The following is a 19,761-nucleotide window of genomic DNA, read 5'->3' as shown; positions in this document are numbered from 1 at the left end:
GGGGGCAGGAGCACTCGGGAGCCTTAGGTCAATTGTTAAGGTTGCCCCTATTGTAGCACCAGCCCTAGGCTGCATTTACTGTGTTGGGATGACCATGGGTGGGAGTCACTGTGATACTGCCCCTTCCATTGTCACCAGATGGCCATCAGACTTACAAACGGACAACAGCAATCAAGATTCAGTGTGCCAGCTGGATATGAGCTGCTAATAGTTGCCACTAAGGATCATGGGAAGTGTAGTCCTGTGTTTAACAGGCAGGCGAAACAGGAAGCAGCGTTAACCCCTCCCAGTGGCTCTTCTGCTAGGAGAGTGCAGTGGGACTAGAATGGCGAAGTTATTGTGATATCTGTAACGATGAAAGATGTTACCTCTGTGGTGGAAAGCAGCGCAGCTGCTTTCACACCTGATGTCACCTCTGCGGCCACGCCATCCCGGGTGTCGCTTCCCAACTCAGGTGGGACAGGGGTCTCTGTTTCACAGCAGCTTAAGTCCACACGCCTGCGCATGGAGCAAAAGGACCTTTATGGGCGTAGGAGACAGATCAGCTGACATTGTGGTCAGCTGACTTCTACCTGTCAATCTACCTTGCAGTTTGGTTCAATCCCTCGGGCGGGGCTGCTTGAATCTGCCTTCAGTATTTAAACCTGGAGTTGTTACTCTGTCCTTGTCTGTTGTCGTGAATGCTTGTGTGTCAGCACTCAGACCTTAGACTAGATCCCAGGTGTGATGCTAAGGATTTCACACCTAGACTAGGATATTGCTATATCGCTTCTGTTATTTGTTAGACTAGATCCCAGGTGTGATGCTAAGGATTTCACACCTAGACTAGGATATTGCTATATCGCTTCTGTTATTTGTTAGACTAGATCCCAGGTGTGATGCTAAGGATTTCACACCTAGACTAGGATATTGCTATATCGCTTCTGTTATTTGTTAGACTAGATCCCAGGTGTGATGCTAAGGATTTCACACCTAGACAAGGATATTGCTATATCGCTTCTGTTATTTGTTAGACTAGATCCCAGGTGTGATGCTAAGGATTTCACACCTAGACTAGGATATTGCTGTATCGCTTCTGTTATCTGTTAGACTAGATCCCAGGTGTGATGCTAAGGATTTCACACCTAGACTAGGAAATTGCTATATTGCTTCCGTTATCTGTTAGACTAGTTCCTGGGTGTTGATGCCAAGGACTTCACACCTAAACTAGGATATTGCATTGTATGGATTTCTGTGTATGACTCTTAGCTAACTACTCTGACTCTGATCCTGCTTTCTGGTCCTGTGCTTCCGTCTGTCTGTCTTCTAGTTGCTGAACCTCTGCTTGATTACCGATTACTCTCTTGTCTCACGATTCTGTACCGATACTTGCCTCCCTGTTGCCGAACCTTGCCTGTCAGACCACCCTACTCACCAGTGGGCCCTCGCCACTGGTGAGGTGATAACTTCACCAGCTCCTCTGGTGAAGTTATTCATGAATGCAGTACTATTTGTAGCTCCTAGGCTGCAGTACAGTCTGAATCACCTGCTAGTGCAGTACTGTTTGTATCTTCTGTTCCTAGGCTGCAGTGCAGTCTGAAACACCCGCTCCTCGGGAGATTCAATCTCAGTTTCAGTTTCTTACTTTATTATACGGACAGCCCGTGTATCTTTAGTACCTCACCAGCATCTCTGGCGAGGTCTTGCCAAACTATACTGTTAGCATATCTGTTAGTATGTTCTCTGAGGGCCCCGGAGGTCTGGCCGTATTTAGCAGGGCCGTGTAGCTGGTGCCAGCCAGCACCTCTGTAGAGGTCTAGCCTTTATTACTTTCAGCTAGTGCCAGCCTGTTTCTCTGTAGGGGCCTAGTCTGCGTGGTGTCTGAGGCTCATCAGCTCCACTGATGAGCACCTGTTATATATTTACTATCCTCACCTGCTCCACTGGTGAGGTAGAGCTTAGTGATTGATGGTACCTTCTCAGCTCCTCTGGAAGGTTTAACCAAAGCGTTCTAAGTCACTTGTGTCACCTACCTTTCCAGTTCCACTGAAAAGGCCTGGGGTAGCTTCTGGCTGCCAGTTAAGCTAGCTCCTTGCCAGCTCCTCTGATAGGACTAGTCTGCTATTTGGTGAATGTCTGTTATTATCTGTCTGATTGGTTCTTGTCTCTTGCCGGCATCCCTGGCAGAGAACAGCTATACTACCTCCGTTTTCTCTGTCTGTATCCTTCCCAGCACCACTGGGGAGCCTTTTGTCTAATCTGTCTTGTTTGTATCCAGATTTTTCCTTACCAACTCTTCTGGTAAGGTCCTGTAAAACCATTAAAGTTACGGTTGCACCAAACACTACACACTCTGCTCTTGGTCTTGCTATACTGGTATTATTGGTGATTCTGCGGATCACACATAATCGGGTATAGCGTCTGCATTTTTGGTGATTCCGCAGATCACCAATAATCAGACATCTGAGTTGTGGCACTAAACCGTCACAATATCATATTCAAAAATAAAGAAAGGCAATTACAATCTTTATTTAGTTTTAGTTTTAAAGTGAACCTTTTCAGAGGAGAGTCAGGAACCTATATGGCTTTAAATGTTTTCTAGGAGCCCGGACTTTGCCTTAAACTTCAGATAGCACATTTCCGAGTGGCTCTGTTCTCAAAACTCCTCACCAATTACAGTTATTTTATCTCCACATCCTGGTAGGATATCGAAAAACCATTTGAAAATTTTATGTAAGGCCCCGTTTACACTTAATCAGTTGGTACACGTTTTTTTCTTCTCCATACCAGTGCATTGTGAAAATGATTTCAGTTAAAACGCGTTACAAGTGAACTGTGCCATAGGAAAACATGGGCATTTCTTTGAAAATGAGTTGTCTTTTCAGTTATAACTGAGAGCAACTGATTAAGTGTAAATGGGGACATAGGCTATTTGTGTGGTGTTCATACATCTGGCCTGTAGATGGCACTGTTTTACTTGTATTGCTGCATGAGATTATCTCGACCAGGGTTGTCAAACCCAAATACAAAATGGGACGAAATTGAGTTCTGGGACCAAGTCACGGGCTGACCTCAATGTCTAGAGGCCGCCTCTCTCCCTTACAAAGTTCCCTGGTGTCTAATAGCCCCCTCCTTCCCCAATACAGTTCCTTGGTGCCCTATGATCCCCTTCCCTCTTTATACAGTTCCCTAGTATCCAGATTTGACATGTATGAGCTAGACTGTTGTGGGTAGTTCGTTACTGTTTTTCCCTACCTAGAAACACAGAGAAAGAGCGAGAGAGTTGGTGAACTCAGTTAATTTTGCTTCTGGGACTATAGAACAATTAACACAACCTCTTTTCCATGTCCAGCCACCCCATTAGGCAGCAGCTGCCTTAGACCCAGGGCTGCACGGCCTTTCCAGAAAGCCAGCCCTGTAGTTGCTCACTCAGTCCAGCTGCCACAATAGGGTGCAAATCAGTAGAGAGGTCGGCCAACATATTTGGATTGATCCTTTCCAAGTAGTGTGTCACATACATTGCCTCAGTTGTCCTGCTGTTGGCAGCACTTGCATAAACTATTATGGACATCCACTGCCCAACAGAAGATGGCGCCCTCCAGCCTTTTGAAACTTACTGCAGTTCTCTGATCCATCTGTGGTTGGTTTCCAAATATCAGTAATATACGGTAATACCCAATAATCTGGCACCGGTCTGTAGTACAAACAGCCCTTAAATAGGCAGTCCAGTCTGTCAGGTGACCTCATCAACATATAAATAAGAACTCCTGGTACCACCCACAGGTGGATCGAAGAATTGTTGCAGTGATTAGCATATTTATACAACTCACAACACCACCCAGAGGTGGACCAGAGAACTGCTGTGATTGTCCAAAGACTGGACAGGCCATCTAATGGTTGGCAGTGGATGTCAATAATAGTTTATGCAAGTGGCAATGTTTGAGACAGAGTTATGCATAAAGAAAAAAAGGAAATACTGAGAATGAGGAGATAGACTAGCCAAAAGCCTGTCAGGTTTTCACTACCTACTGCCAGCAACCTACTGACAGCGACGCAGGACAAAAGTAATTTATAGTGCACCCTACTCTGGGTAAAACATACATTTTATATGTGTGCATTAACATGTATTTTAAATTTTACAATTTTGCTTGATAGCAAGTTGTATTTTATACTAACCTTCTTGGTGGTAACCCCGAGTCAGGCACAGGGTGAAAAAAAGAAGTCAAGAGCGGTAATCCCGAGCCTGACTCGGGGTAGCCACCAGGAGGCATATGTGGAGTCTTTGTGCAGCAGACGTTTGTAACCCTCCCCCGAGATCCAGACATTGGCAGCCATTCTTCTTCTGGTCCTCGGAGGCTCTCAATCCCACTGGGGACATTGCCCGTAGTGGTAGCGTGCCACATGGTGGGCAGAGGGAGAATTGCAAAGCTGCATCCAGGGGAGGTAAGTAATGAGCAGTGCTGCCTCTGATCTTCCTAGTGGCATGATTTTTTACGACTTTTAGGGTCTAAAAGCTTGTGAAAAAATTGCACCGATTTTAGACCCTAAACTCCAGAGGTAATCATACCGCCAGGGAGGTTAATGAGGAAATTATCCTAACACTTTTTCTAGACCTATTTCACAGACAGAAGACTCTAAGTTACAAGGACAGTAAATAACATCTTTTATTCAAAGTAACTTTAGAATCTTTCCAAAGCTAAGTATAGAGTTATATTACAATTAATACGTGTTATAGCAAAAGTAAGGTATACACTTAATTTAAACATGAAGGCACTAGTAAGGGTGAACGGTGTCAGACATGCATAGGGACGGGTAGAAGCTAGACACTGAGGTTGATCAGTACTTGTGTTCAAGTACCATTCCCTGAAGATAGTTAATACAGCAATATTGGATCTTCTGGAGTCCTGTCCACCAAGCAGCAGTTTAGCTAGAGATCAGCATAGCTCCGACTTCGTTGAGGAATTTGGACCATGCGGCCTGGTTGAAGTCACCACCGAAGTGGCCAGAAAGAACCTCCTGAACTGCAACAAACATCAGCTGAGGAGAAGAAAAGACAAAAGGAAAAATGTAAAGGACTAGAATTAGTTTAATCATCAGGGACAAAACTACAAATCATCCCCCCCCCCCAGTAAAACTTTGATGGGCCCCTTAATGTTCATAACGCTTCCTTTGCCTCTTCTTGGTGACCCTCACAGTCTGGGGACCCATCTTACAAGGGTCATGAAACAAGTGCGGCCATGAGGGTCTTCACACCTATAACATGAGTAGCCACAAAAACGCCTGATCTGGAGTATCAGAGTAAGGGAAGGTTAGAAGTTGAAGCCCTCCCACACAGGGGCTGCTACCTCCTAGTTATGCCCCATCATCGTCTTTTTATGCATAATATCTTCTACTCTGCATCTCCATCCCAGGCAAGTGCTACAATGTAGACAAAGGGGGCAATTGCCCCGCGGCCCCCCGATCGCTCTGCAAATCCAAACCAAGTAAAGTTATTTTCTAGATGTTGCCCAAGCGCTCTTGCACTCTTTTGAGGTTAGAGGAAAATGGTTATTTCCTGCAAGAACTGTACAAAATGTGGAATTGTCTTCCATCAGAACTGGTAGAGAATTCCACAAACGTAATATATGCTTATTTGCAAAAACAACATATAGTGGAGGGTTATGCAAATTACTCATAATAAATAGTAGATTTGTGGCCAAGGGATTTTATCTGATGTAGAGATGAAAGGAGTTTTTTTTCTATTAAAAAGTAAGCCACGAAATCAACTCCAGTCTGCAAATGGTAAGCTGGGAAGAATCATTGGTTGTCCTACCATCTGCAGACCAGTCCGTAGATTATAAAAAGTAGTAAGTATTGAGAATAGGCCTATTGGTCATCATGGGTTCAGCTACCAAAGGTCAGTTGGCGTGCTGATACAGGGATGAATACAGTTATGAGGATAAGTAACAAAACCCCTAGTCCTTGGTGAGAATATGTCCAAGTGGAGCAGGTTTTGGTTGGGAAAGGTCGTTCATTGGACAGTATGAAAAACAACCACATGTTCATGCAAATGGGTGAGTGCAATGACTCCCTTTGGTTTCACCTGACCTCAGTTTCACGTTTATGAAATTGGTCCATGACATTGAAAGGTTCTTTGCCTTCCTTTGGATCAACTGGGGATTAGTTTGTCTTCTTTGTTGGATTTACTGGTTTAACTCTATGTTCTTATCTATTTTTGAGACTAATTAACTTTGCAATTATAATTTATCATAAGCAGCTTATGTCACAAGAATCCCTAAGAAATATACAGAGAGAAACCTGTGTGGGACAGCTCACTATCCCCACCTATAACTGAAATGTCCCTAAGACCAATGTGACCTTGGCCCACATCAGAAGCAACATTGATGGCATGTACTGGACAGAAGTGTAAAGCATTAGTTACCTTCATGTGGTCCATGCTCAGTTTCAGCTTGTTGGTATGGAGGTCCTGGTACTTCTTTAGGTTGTCCACATTCTTTACTGCCTCTCCAATGGCATTGAAGATCTTTCCTCCATGGGTTAGGAGGTCCTGAGAGCCAGGGGTCACGTCAAATTTGCTGAAGAAGGACTTGGTCTCGGGGTGGGCCTGGAAGAGTCTAGACATAAAGGAAGAAAGCAATTAGTGTGGATCTTTGTGGCTGTCCAGAAATTTCAGATGACAGAAAATGCAAAAATAATTTTAAATGAATACTAGAGGAGCCTAGGTCATGGAGCGTTTATAAGTCAGGGTTTCCACCAGGGCAACATTTGGTCTTCCAAGTCAGCACTTGCAGCAAAGGCAGGAGATAAAAAATTCTATAGCTAGCTTCTATTCTCTCCCGCAGAACTCGAGTTAATTGTCTACAATACAAGTTTTGTAAGATGTCAATTTAAAGGACAACTAAAGAGAGAGGGATATGGAGGCTGCCATATAGGGGCGTAACAATAGACCCGCAAGGGATGTAGCCGCAGGGGGTCCAGAAGCCACACGGGGCCCCGTGGGTGGAGAGGTTTTTTTTCCCTGTCCTGAGAGACGGACAACTAAGGGCACAGAGAGAAAAAAAACTTTCTGCTCTCTGCACAATTGTTCTAATGACTGCATCTGCTTAGCCACTGATAAAGAATCATACAAAGATTTGTAGACAGCCCCTATTGAGTGTTCAGCAGAGTCTCATGTACAGCGCCCAGCCCTCAACCTCTCTACCCCACCCTGAGTGCTCTGTACTGTAGTGATGCAGGAGAAGTCTGCAGAGCCATTTCTGCCCCCAGCCTCTCTACCCCTCCCCAAGTGCTGTGTACTGTAGTGATGCAGGAGAAGTCTGCAGAGCCAGTTCTGCTCCATCATAGATGGACAGAGTGAGTGTAATAACTTGAGGCTGGGAGCACACACGTCTGTTGGTTTCCTGTATGCATTTTCAGCACACCACGTGTCTGTATGTGTGAAAACATGCACATCTATCACAGAAGCCAATGTAATTGATAAGAGCTGTCATTTTTTATCTGCATGGGGAAAACACATTAAAATGTGCTTTAGCCAATAACATTGGTTCTCATTTTACCTGTGCAGAAAGCGAGGGGGGGGGGGGGTGTCATCCAAAGTTTTGTAAGGGGGCCCAGTGATTTCTAGTTATGCACCTGCTGCTATATTTATTTCCTTTTAAGCAATACCGGTTGCCTGGCTGTCTTGCTAATCCTCTTTCTTTAATATTTTTAGCCATAGACCCTGAACAAGCATGCAGCAGATTAGGTGTTTCTGACATTATTGACAAGATTAGCTGCATGCTTGTTTCTGGTGTTATTCAGACACTACTGCAGCCAAACAGACCAGCAGGACTTCCAGGCAACTGGTATTGTTTCAAAGGAAATAAATATGGCAGCCTCCGTAATTTTCTCCCACCAGTTGTCCTTTAAAGGGACACTGTAGGGGGGGTCAGGGGAAAATGAGTTGAAGTTACCCGGGGCTTCTAATGGTCCCCCACAGACATCCTGTGTCCGCGCAGCCACTCCCTAATGCTCCGGCTCCGCCTCCAGTTCACTTCTGGAATTTCAGACTTTAAAGTCTGAAAACCACTGTGCCTGCGTTGCCATGTCCTCACTCCCACTGATGGCACCAGGAGCGTACTGCACAGGCCCAGTATGGTCTGTGCCTGCACCATGCGCTCCTGGTGACATCAGGGGAAGCGAGGACACGGCAATGCAGGCGCAGTGGTTTTCAGACTTTAAAGTCTGAAATTCCAGAAGTGAACTGGAGGCGGGGCCGGAGCATCGGTGAGTGGCTGCGCAGGCACAGGATGTCTGCGGGGGACCATTAGAAGCACCGGGTAACTTCAACTCATTTTCCCCCAACCCCCCTACAGTATCCCTTTAAGTTGAGAAATACATTTTGTTTCGGTTACAAATTTATTATAACCAAGATATATTCTATTTAGTAATGCCCGTATTGAACAAAACTTCGAACAAGAAAAATTCCCCCACTAACAAAGAACAACTTGATCCCGGCTTCTGGACAGAAGTCCGCGGTGACAAATTCACCCCTCTTATTGAATAGTCCATCGCTTTTTTAATGGCTGACTCTTTGTCCGCAGCTCTTTATATGAAACTATAGACAGCGGGGTGCTTCTCTCACAGGATTTTCTGATGCTTGCTAAGAAGCCTTTATAGATGAGCTCCCATGGCACAGCTACATGGAAAGTGCAGACCTCTGCAAGAACACAATCATCCACCATAATTGTTTAGCGTTCCACGCAGAGTGTAGATGAAATGCGATTGGCTGGTATAGTTAGTTTGCTCTGCAGATTATACCTGCTGCCTGTCCTGATCACCGAGCGCCGAGGAGCCTTCAGGCCAGAATGAATGGAGAGGAAGAGAATAGAGTCCGATCTGCTTTTATTCACTTTTGTTGAAGGTCCCTGTGTGTGGTCCGCATTATCAATTGCACACATGTGCTCAGTAAGCTCTGCCGCTGAGCATTGCAAAACACCCCACGGCATGTAAGTACTTAAAGGGACAGTCGTGCTACAACTGATACTACAAGGGAATGCAGGGCTGGCCTAAGGATCTTGGTGCGATACCCTAAGTTTGAACTTTTGTACGTTACCTTCCTTGACCTCACGGTGCCATAGTGGTTTGCACTTTTGCAGCGCTGGGTCACTGATTTGAATCCCAGCCAGGGCACTGTCTGCAAGGAGTTTGTATGTTTTCCCTGTGTCTGTGTGGGTTTCCCCTGGGCACTCCGGTTTCCTCCCACATCCCAAAAACTTCCAGATAAGTTAATTGGACCCCTCTAAAAATTGGCTCTAGACTATGATGGACACATGACTATGCTAGGATTACATTGTGAGCTCTCTGAGGGATAGTTAGTGACAAGACAATATACTCTGTACAGCATTGCGGAAGACAAGACAAATAACATTTATATTGCGCTTTTCTCCTGGCGGACTCAAAGCGCCAGAGCAGAGCAGCAGCCACTAGGACGCGCTCTATTGGCAGTAGCAGTGTAAGGGAGACTTGCATACACTTTGCATGCAAGTAAGACTTAATTACATCACTCACCAGCATGTATCTTGGGCTTGCTAGTGCAGGCAGTACTTAAGTTTCTATGGGACATGTTCACAAAATAGCGGTTAAATAGGCGTGGACAGGCGATGCGCAGGCAATATTATTCTTACTTATGCCAGACCAGTGCACACCCTCTAATAGACTGGCACAAGTAATGGTAAAATTGCGCAGGAAGTGCTTTACAATTTTACCACTATTTAGTGAAGAAGCCCCTGTGTGTATGATGGACTCTGGAAATCTATTTATAACTGGCAGAAAATTGCACAGTTGCCTGTTGCCCTGACGATTCCTCCCAATTAATAATAAAAAAAATACCAATTTTTGCAAAAATACGCATTCTTGTACAAACAGGCACTTTCATATTTCTGTCAGCAGGACAGTTAGACAAGTTTGGTACATTTTTGCATCTTCGCAAGGATGTTAGATAGATAGATAGATAGATAGATAGATAGATAGATAGATAGATAGATAGATAGATAAATATTAATAACTTTCACTAGGGAAAATTTAGTAAATAAAACCCAAAAAGTAAACAGTGTAGTAATGTAGAGGATGGACCTACAGCTTAGGGAAGCAAGCAATTTGGGCGCCAGAGGCGACATGGAAGTTTGGGCGGCCACTGGCCATAGGTAGATCAGAGTACTTGACTCACCCAATAAAATAGCCGGTATGGGTCTTTCGGCTATACATATAGGTGCCGGCTATTTGTAGCCACAGTTTGCACGCTATTGTGTCAGGAGCCTCCGATACCCTAATTTTCCCCTAAAGCCAACATTTCTATGGCCACTTATGGCATTGCCCAATATTTTTCATTTTTATAGGGCGAGTTTATCAGCAGGTTTGTGGCAAGCGGGGGAGGGTTACTGTTAGGGGTCTGTGCAGGGGTGCAACTACAGGGCGGCCCAGAGCTGTAAGGGGGCTCCAACTACTACCTCACTTCCTCTGATAAAGGGGCTCATCCTTCAGATGAGGTGTTTTTGGGGCTACACTTGCTTATGGGTCTTGCTAGGTAGCCACACTTCTCATATGACCCTTGCAAGATGGGCCCCCATGCTGTGATGGTGTGCAGGGGTAGGCAAGGGGAAGGGTGAGGAAATTACGGGACCCTATCAAAGATTTTCTGGGCGGCCCATAATATGTATTTACGCTGCGCCACTGGGTCTGTGGGGATTTCTTTTAGGCAATAGACATTGCTGGGGCAGGGGTTAGTTAGGGTTAGGCATCGGAGAGGGGTGATCAAGGTTAGGCATTGGCAGGGAGGGTATTAGGGTTAGCCATAGAATGGGGGGTGGGGAGGTGGTTAGGGTTAGGCATCAAAGGGGTGGGGAGGTGGTTAGGGTTAGGCATAGGTAGAGGGAGGACTCTGTGGGCCATATGCAATTCACTTTTTCACCTGAGTTTTCTCCTAGGAGATAATTTATCAATGTCTTTTTAAAATAGATTTTCAGCATTTTGTAATTGAAAATGTACCAAAAGGTAGGTGAAAAAGTGCTATCAAAATTATTTTGAGTATTTTCTAGCTTGCTGGTAGCTTTAAATGCATTTTATTGACAAGTCTAAAAATATCACCTTGGAGAAAACTCGGGAGAAAAAGTTAATTGCATATGGCCCTGTGTGAGAGTAGGGTTAGGTTTAGCTCTAGTAAAATATCGGTAACATTTACCGATATTTTACTATTAGAATTAGCACTGCACATAAGTAAACTATTGGCAAGAAGTTTTAAATCAGGATGATACCATTTGTTGGCTAACTAAAAAGAATAAGAATAAGCAAGCTTTTGGCTTTACAGCCTTCGTCGGGCTTAAGTCCTGTTAAGCCTGACAAAGGCTGCAAAGCCGAAAGCTTGCTTATTCTCATTCTTTTTAGTTAGCCGATAAATGGAATCATCCTGATGTAAAACAGCACATGAATTTGCATAGTATAGATCCCTGTATAAATCCTAAAAGAGAGACAACATAGGGACATGGAGACTTATTTTAAAAGAGATGTGTGCTTCAGAAGAGGGACATTTGGAAGCTGTGTAAGCCCCGGACTTGCAGCTGGGAGAGTCAGCTGAGGTCTGACAACAGTTTAGACAGCTTTGACTTGTGTCTCTGTTGCAGTAGCCCATCCCACTCATGGCTGCTCAGCACTGCCAGTGATTCCAAGCATTCCTCAGCTCTTAATGAGAGTCTGACGAAAGCCTAAATTTGTTTTGCATTGTTTACGCCCTACATTACGTACGGGTCAGCGTAGAGTGCAGCCGGTACATATTAAGAGGATATTCTGAAAGAACTCAGCCAAAATAGGAAGCCTCCTTTCACAGCTGTTCAGATTCTCGCTATGGCTGGCATAATAAAATTAATCTAAATATTCATTAATATGGGCAACATCACCCTGTCTTCCTAAACGCCGGTCTTCCACCACAGTATCCAGCATAGGTCAGTAAGGTCCCACTTTTGGAGAAAATGTGAGCAAATGACCCCTTTCTTCTTACCTTTTCTTTCACGCCTTTCTTTTTGTCCTGATGAATACATTTGGATAATGCACCATTCAGCTAATAATATTGTTTGTACCGGTTGTACCACAATGTTTACTGCTCTATTCACAAAACGTTTGCATTGGGTAGTATGGGGTAGTGGCATGAATTAAAAATAGAGGTTAAAAAAAGCAAATGTATAATTTTTTTTGGGTGGGGGCGGGTGGGGGGTGTTCAGTTTTTTTGCTCAAGAAAATGATGTATTCTACCAGTGTAGTATTATGGAAGGAGTCATGTCCATCCCAATAATTAGTATACATTAAAAAGTGTTCCCCCTTCTTATTTTAAAAAGTTGGGAAGCATGCATGGACAGTGACCTCCTCCTAGTGATTCTTACTCTGCTGCAATTTATCATATGAACATGTACCAGTACTAAGCTACATACACATGAGGCACGGATGTCTGCAGTTGCATGGAGACAAGCAACAGTTGAAAGTCTCCAGCAACGACAGTTGTATACAAGCGACGATTGTATACACGCGGCAACAACCTGTCTGCAACAAAGCGGAAACTGTTGCTCAGCAACTTCTGTCGCAGGTTCAATGAACTGTCGGACTCACATGAGTTGCTAGAGACTAGCATACACACGACCGCACCGACTTGAGACTAGGGACGGTTGCTGCAACAGCTGTTGCCGGGGATTGAACAAGTCAATCGCCTGGAGACAGCTCTGATTAGCAACAGTTGCTTGCGCGCGCCTCATACACATGGAGGACCTGTTGCCGCAACATGCGCGCGCCATGTGTTTCCAGCAACAGTTGTAGCCCGTGTGTATGGGCCTTTAGAGGCGCCGACACTCTATCTCCTATGCCTTTAAGGCGTTTTGTATTGAACTGAGGAAGCGGGCCATGACCAGTGAAACGCGTTGTCAGATTGCTTTTTGAATAAAAAACTTTTTTACCAGTGAACTGATGTCTATGTCTTCTGGAGAGGTAAGCCATTACCTCTCTTTTTCTTATTTTTTTTATTTGTATTTATGTTTGTAAACACTAAAATAGAACACTCCATCCTACCCATGTACCAGTGGATGTCCTGATTGTATAGAGATTTGAATGTCTTATGTATCTATGCTCCCCACTATTTGTTTGTACTATGTACAGCGCTTCAGAGGATGTTGGCGCTATATAAATAAATAATACAATAATGGCTGGAGAATAGGTTGAGAGGACTTTGAAAAGTAGATATTATTATTATTTGCGCTGTATAGCACTTCAGGTGACTGTCCCACAATCTAATCCCTACCATAGTCATATGTCTATATTGTGTAGTGTATGTATTGTAGTAGTTTAAAGGTGGCCACACACCATACAATTTTTTAAATATCTGTTCAATTTAAGAATTGCAATCAATTTTTCTGACTGATTGTAACATTTCAAAAATCTGACCAATGTGCCACACACCTATGTTCAATTTTTCCCCAATTATGATAAAAATGATTGGAAACTCTGACAAAATTGCTAGGGTGTGTATATTAATAAATTGACAATCTAACACACACTACAATCTTTAGAGAGATTGAAGAAAAATATATGGCATTCCGGATCGATAAAAATCGAAGAAAATGGGAAATCTGATCGGATTTTTCAGTTGAAGGAAAAAAAAAAGTTCAATTTTTTCGGGAGATCCGATCGTTTTTATCGAATTGCCTTAAAATCGGATCATTTTATTGTATTGTGTGTGGCCACCTTAAGGCCAATTTTAGGGGGAAGCCAATTAACTTATTTGCATGTTTTTAGGATGCAGGGGGGGGGGGCAGAGTGCCCAGAGGAAACCCACACAGACACAGGGATAATCTACAAACTCCAGGGGTCGTATTTATACTAAAACTTTGTTTTAGTATGAATATGACCCTCTCCACCACTTTGCATTCAATGCATTCACAAATGAAGCAATTTTTTGTGAATAGGTAATATTAAAACCCCCGCTGATCAAAGCTGTGCCAGGAGGTCAGTTAAATAGTAACCAAGCTAATGAGATAATTTGCAGAGTGCTGACATGTTTGGGGTCACTTGGAAAAATACCGTTGACCTTCAGGGGCTGGGTTAATTATTACAGCTGGGGTATCAGGAGAGAAGTGAAAGAAACATCAGTGAAAGTCACTTGTGTCGATTTACTTAGAAAAAAAAAAAGTTTTGACAGTTGCAGGTTGTTGGGATGTCAAGACATAGTTGAATTGATGACAACTGGATTGATTCAGTCATTTTGAACATATCTGTCTAAAATGTATACATTTATCCAAAATTACATTTATCTAAAATGTAGAAAAACTTTTTATTGATTTTGAGCGGGCTATCCAAGATTGGGTACAGTGGCACAGTATTAAACCATTTAGGAAAACTACCCAAAATGGGTTTTAATCATTTTTAACTGGAATTATTTTTTTTTTTTAAAAAGACACTGATGACAAAACATAAACAAAAGACTAACTAGCCTTTGCTCAACATTTAAAAAACATTTTGGTTTTCTTTTTGAATTTTTTTTTATAAATTCCAGTATGTTTATATTATTCTTGTGACGCTTCATTATTATAAAATTACTCAAAAATTTAAACAGAACAGTTGGCAAGTTGTTTTTTTTTTTGTTTCAAAGGAACTTCTGTTAAAAATTATTGAATGTCTGAGACATACAGAAGTTTTATTGCAATGAGTACAAATCGCAATATCTATATATTGTGGTACTTACTAAATAAGCCTTTGTTGGGCTGAGATTTTATGACAGCAGTTGATCAGTAGGAGTACTGCTTAAATAGTCACCAAACTGAACAGGCAAGACTTTATGTATAAACACAAACAAACAAATATTATAAGTCAAAGGTAAAAACCACGTAGAAATGACAATAATAGCTCAAAGAAAATGATTAACTAAAATAAAACATCAATTAAGTTCTCATAGGTTCACTTTAGACTTCAAAACACCTGTAAACAAACTTGTTTTTATAAAGAAAACATTTGGATGTTTAAAGTGAACACTAAATAACTTCAGTGCTTTCCCTGCACATCTTTTTCTTTGCAAATTAATCTAAAAAACAAGTGCATTCTCACCATAAATTCTTAATAAGTTATCTTGTAAGTGTCTGGCACATTAGGCCACAGCACCTGACAGCTGAGATGCCCATGCTACATGCCCAACTAACTGAGTTACCTCTCCATGGACTCTGCTCCCAGTTTGTTGGTTTGCGGGGCAATCTTTACCCACAGGGAGCTGACTGCAGCCTTCTCACTGTCAGATAGACCCATCTTGTTGTTTGGATGCTTCTGTGTCCTGTGTCTCACACAAGTGCTGTATGCTTCTCCTTGGGAGTCCAGTCCTTATATCCATCCGGAGGGCTTGTTAGAGGCCCAGACCATGTGAGTTCCACGTGACCTTCCTGAAGGGAAATCCTCATAATCTGGTCTGGACTGGAACTGGGGGAGATGTTGACTTTGGTTAGCTATCAATGGAGGTCTGATAAATCCATTCTATGCCTTGCCTGTTGCCATTTTTTTAATTGGTCACGAGTTTGTAAGCAGGTGAAATCTGAAACCGCTACAAGTTGACGTGGAATGTCGGGCATGTTGTGCTCCTAATCTGTCTTATCACTCAAGTGGCCCCCTGGAATAATGAAGTAGTACGCTGCTGGGACCACGTACACCCAGCCTTGTACTTGGAAATAGAACATCTCAAGGGTACAGGGAGCTGAACAATGCAGGGCAGGAGAAGGGAGGGCCCATGTGTCAAGAACTTGGTAGTGGAGGTCAAAGAGGTCGTTTGTCCTTCACAATCAGCCTCAGTTATTTCTAGGCAACTGCTGGGCTTAGTCCACAAACACAACAATAGTGGAAGAATGATGTATAGGCTTTACTGAATAAAAGTTTACGGCAGAGCATCAACCCTGGTAAAAGTTTGCATAAATTTTAACTGTGTCTTCTTCAGCAAACTTATCTCATTTACATAGCAGGAAAAAAAAACCTCAAAAAGAAAGGAGCCTATTTAGAAAACATTTAACTCAATGCCTGCACTCATCATTCTTCATCTTTACAAGGATTGCTGGAAACTTCTCCATATTTATAAAGTTGTTTGGCGGTTTTTCATTTAGAAAAAAAATTCACCCAGTCAGAAAAGATCTGTAAAAATTTGTTTTTCTTAAAAAATTTTATTGGCCTGACATGGTCATTTTTTTTTAATTTGCACTTTTTAAATACTGATAAATGCTAGTCATGGATGCTCGGGCAATGCAGACCAAATAATCTCTATATGAATCTATAAATGAGTGATTAAATAAATGTTACCCAGTCCATTTTTACACATCACCAATTTATAATTTTGTACAAAAAAAAATTATGGGGGGGATTCACCATATTTATAAAGGTGAAAAATTGAATATTTTTTTAAAAAGTGGCAAAATTAGGCAGGAAGGTGTATGAAGACTATCAACAGTAGGGGTAATCAAAGAGATGCTAATAATTACATGGTAATGCAAATGTTATGTGGATTTTATGCAATTCTATGCTGTTTGACCAGTTAATTCTATCTGAGCTGCTGTAGTCTATCTGGATGTGTATTTGTGTCCAGTGTTATTGTGGCGAATGCACATGCTCCCGTCGCTTATTCCCGCTGGCACTTACAGGGGATTGATTTGTGAAGGGGATTATGTATTCCTCGAGCCAACCGAAGCCCTTGTGAATGAATCAACATACCTTGAATCACAAGGCATAATGATTCACCAAACAAAAGTTCGAGCATTGTAAAATAAAAAAAAAGCTCGAGCACTTCCTGGTAACTACCAGGATAGTGTATAGCACCACCTAGTGGCCAAAAGTAAAGTAAAAAAAAAATGTAAATAAATAAATTGAATATTTGATAAATCCTTATTAACCTCCACCCCCTCCCCCGTAGCTACCAAAAATAAACACGTTAAAAAAAAAGATAAAAAGTGACTGTTTAAAAAAAAAAACATAAATAGTTGCCTTAGGGTCTGAGCTTTTTGATATGTACATAGTGAGGGTATTTTACTGTTATTTTAGCAAATAAGGGGCTCATAATTATTGATAGGGTAGAAACAGAAAAAAACACATCTTTATTTCTACATAATATATTGTCACCATACATTGTACTAGGGACATAATTTAAATGTTGTGATAGCGAGGAGAACTGGGCATATAAAATGTGTGGGGGTCTTCTCTATAGTACCATTGTTTATTTTAAAACTACTGTATAGGGGATGGAATTGAAGAAATTGTGTATTTTTTCTTGTATTTCACTAAAATGCATAGAAAATAAAATAATTACTGAAAGTAAGTATCGCCCCCAAAAAGCCTAATTTGTAGCAAAAAAAAAACAAGATATAGATAATTTTGGTATCATAAGTAGCGATAAAGTTATTGGCAAATGAATGGGAGGTGCGCTACAGGGAAAAATTACTGCCGTCCTTAAAGAGACTCTGTAACAAAATTTTGTGCCTTATTTCTTCTGTCCTATAAGTTCCTATTACTGTTCTAATGTGGTCTGTCTTACTGCAGCCTTTCCTACTTGCACTGTCTCTGTAATAAATCTTATCTCCTTTCCTCTGTCCTGTCTGTCGGGCTGAGGCTGGAAAGTGTGGAATGTGCAGCACTGCTTGTCATTGGCAGAAGCTTAACACACCCCCAGGCCCGGCCCTAGACTTTTTGCCGCCTGAGGCAATTTTCAGTGAAATCGCTGCCGCCCCCCCCCCCCCCCAAGCCGTTGTTGTGGGGGGCCGCCCGAGCTGGAGGGGATAGCGGGCAGGAAGGGGGTATTGGGCCTAGCGGCGGGGAGGGGGGTCGGACCCCCCCTCCCTCGCCTGGGTCCCCCGTCCTCCGCTCCCCTCCAGCTTTAAAAAGGTCCGTGCTGTGGCTGCAGCTATTCGTAAGAGGCAACGGGCGGGGATAACTCACCTCTTCCTCGCTCCAGGCCAGCATGCGCTCCACTGACATCACTTCCTGTGGCGTAGCAGGAAGTGACGTCAGTGGAGCGCACGCTGGCCTGGAACGAGGAAGAGGTGAGTAATCCCCGCCCGTTGCCTCTTACGAATAGCTGCAGCCACAGCACCGACCTTTTTAAAGCTGGAGGGGAGCGGAGGACGGGGGACCCAGGCGAGGGAGGGGGGGGTCCGACCCCCCTCCCCGCCGCTAGGCCCAATACCCCCTTCCTGCCCGCTATCCCCTCCAGCTCGGGCGGCCCCCCACACACATGGACGGGCGGGTGCCGCCCCCCCAGAAGTGCCGCTTGAGGCAAAAGTTTCACCCCGCCTCATGGGCGGGCCGGCCCTGCACACCCCCTCCAAGCTCTGCATGAGTCACACCAGATAGCTGTTAACAGCATATGATACTGTGGTTAGAAGCCATGTCATTTGTTTGTAAACACTGCCTAAAACTGTTAATTACAAGCCAGGATTGCAGCAGGGAGTGGCAGAAACAGCACAGAGGTGTACAGGAGAAAATAAGGAATAGAATGGTATGCTTTTTATTATAAGAATATTAACAGGTGGAGCGCGCCGGGGCACGCGATCGACCGCAGGAGTACGCAGCAGTGCGGTAGCAGCCTTTTGGACATAGTAGATATGTCCAAAAGGCTAAAATGGTTAAAGTGGACCTGAACTCAGAACTTCCTCTCTGCTGTAAAAGATAAGCAACAACATACCAATAAGTTATAACCTTTAAAGAAAAACATTTCTTTGTTACAGCTGATTGAAATCCTGCAATAAATCATCAATAAATCTTCAGTGTGTTTACTTCCTGCCTTCATGGAAACAGACATGGGGTTAACATCCTGTGTTTACAAATTAGCTGCTCTGCCGTTGCGCAGGAGATTCCAGAGCTGACACAGCTGAGAGATCGAATTACATTGCAACTTGTGATTAGTCACAGATGAGGGGGAATTAGGCTAAACTCTCTAAATACATACAGGGTGCATTTTTCTAGGTTTTCCTTCTGTCCTGTGCAAGAATTCAGGTCAACTTTACACAACTTTTTCCGCAATACTTAAAAAATGAGAAAGTTTACATTTTTTTTCCTTCCTGGTTAAAATCTCATTTCAACATGTTATACGGATGGTGTAATTGAAAACAAAATTAGTGAACTATAGGAAATGGAGGATATTGAAGATTTCCTCCACTTTTATAAATATGGGGGAAAAACAAGTGAAATACATTTTCACTTGCAGAGTGGTGACTCCCATTTTAAGGCCCGTACCCACTAAGATTTTTATGATGATTTTTCCATCAACAGGATTTTCAGAGTGACGAGCAATCGTTTTCACGATCTTGCAACGTGGATACAGGCACCTATGCCAAGTACCGCGATTGTTTGAACTCTCATTTGCGCCCATCGTGCGCTGTTGCGTGACAACGCGTATACACACTGGCAGGAGAAGGGGTTGGGGAACGTTACGCTAGTCATTGTGAGACATTGTTTGGATCCATCTTCCTGCCTCGGGAGGTGAGTATACAACTTTGCGTCTATGGTGGGCACTGAACTGAGAACTCCAAAGCTACAAACAAAAGTGCAAGACATTTTGCCGTCAGTATGCAACTCATCAAGTATCTCACAAGCACTGTGTGTAGCAACTTCTAAAATACGCAAAGTACGAGGCGCATTTTGTTAAACCAGCAGCCTGAGTGTGGAGAGGCGTGTGACCCTGCCGGAAATCTGGGGCAACTGGCAAGAATACAGTGACGGTTGGCCAACACTTCATTCTTTTCCTCAGTAAAG

At 43.1% G+C, this 19,761-nt stretch overlaps 1 protein-coding gene across 7 annotated transcripts in view; it reads right to left on the bottom strand.

The window, feature by feature from the left end:
• Nucleotides 1-4,618: 4,618 nt before the first annotated feature.
• Nucleotides 4,619-19,761, bottom strand: part of LOC137570966 (hemoglobin heart muscle subunit alpha-type-like) — a 49,251-nt gene continuing 34,108 nt past the window's right edge. For 4 of the 7 annotated variants that reach the window (XM_068279658.1, XM_068279659.1, XM_068279657.1 and 1 more), the window contains 2 exons: nt 6,401-6,593; nt 4,619-5,016 (listed from right to left, as the gene is read on the bottom strand). In XM_068279658.1, the coding sequence (XP_068135759.1) occupies nt 4,903-5,016; nt 6,401-6,593 (307 nt within the window). In that variant the 3' untranslated portion in view covers nt 4,619-4,902. Of the gene's footprint in view, nt 5,017-6,400; nt 6,594-15,193; nt 15,457-19,761 lie in introns of all 7 variants that reach the window. The other 3 variants (XM_068279660.1, XM_068279661.1, XM_068279662.1) reach the window with 1 other exon arrangement.

Source organism: Hyperolius riggenbachi, chromosome 4 (assembly GCF_040937935.1).
Source record: "Hyperolius riggenbachi isolate aHypRig1 chromosome 4, aHypRig1.pri, whole genome shotgun sequence".
Lineage (NCBI taxonomy): Eukaryota > Metazoa > Chordata > Amphibia > Anura > Hyperoliidae > Hyperolius > Hyperolius riggenbachi.
The sequence above is the reverse complement of the archived record's forward strand: the minus strand, read 5'-3'. Positions and strand labels throughout refer to the sequence as shown.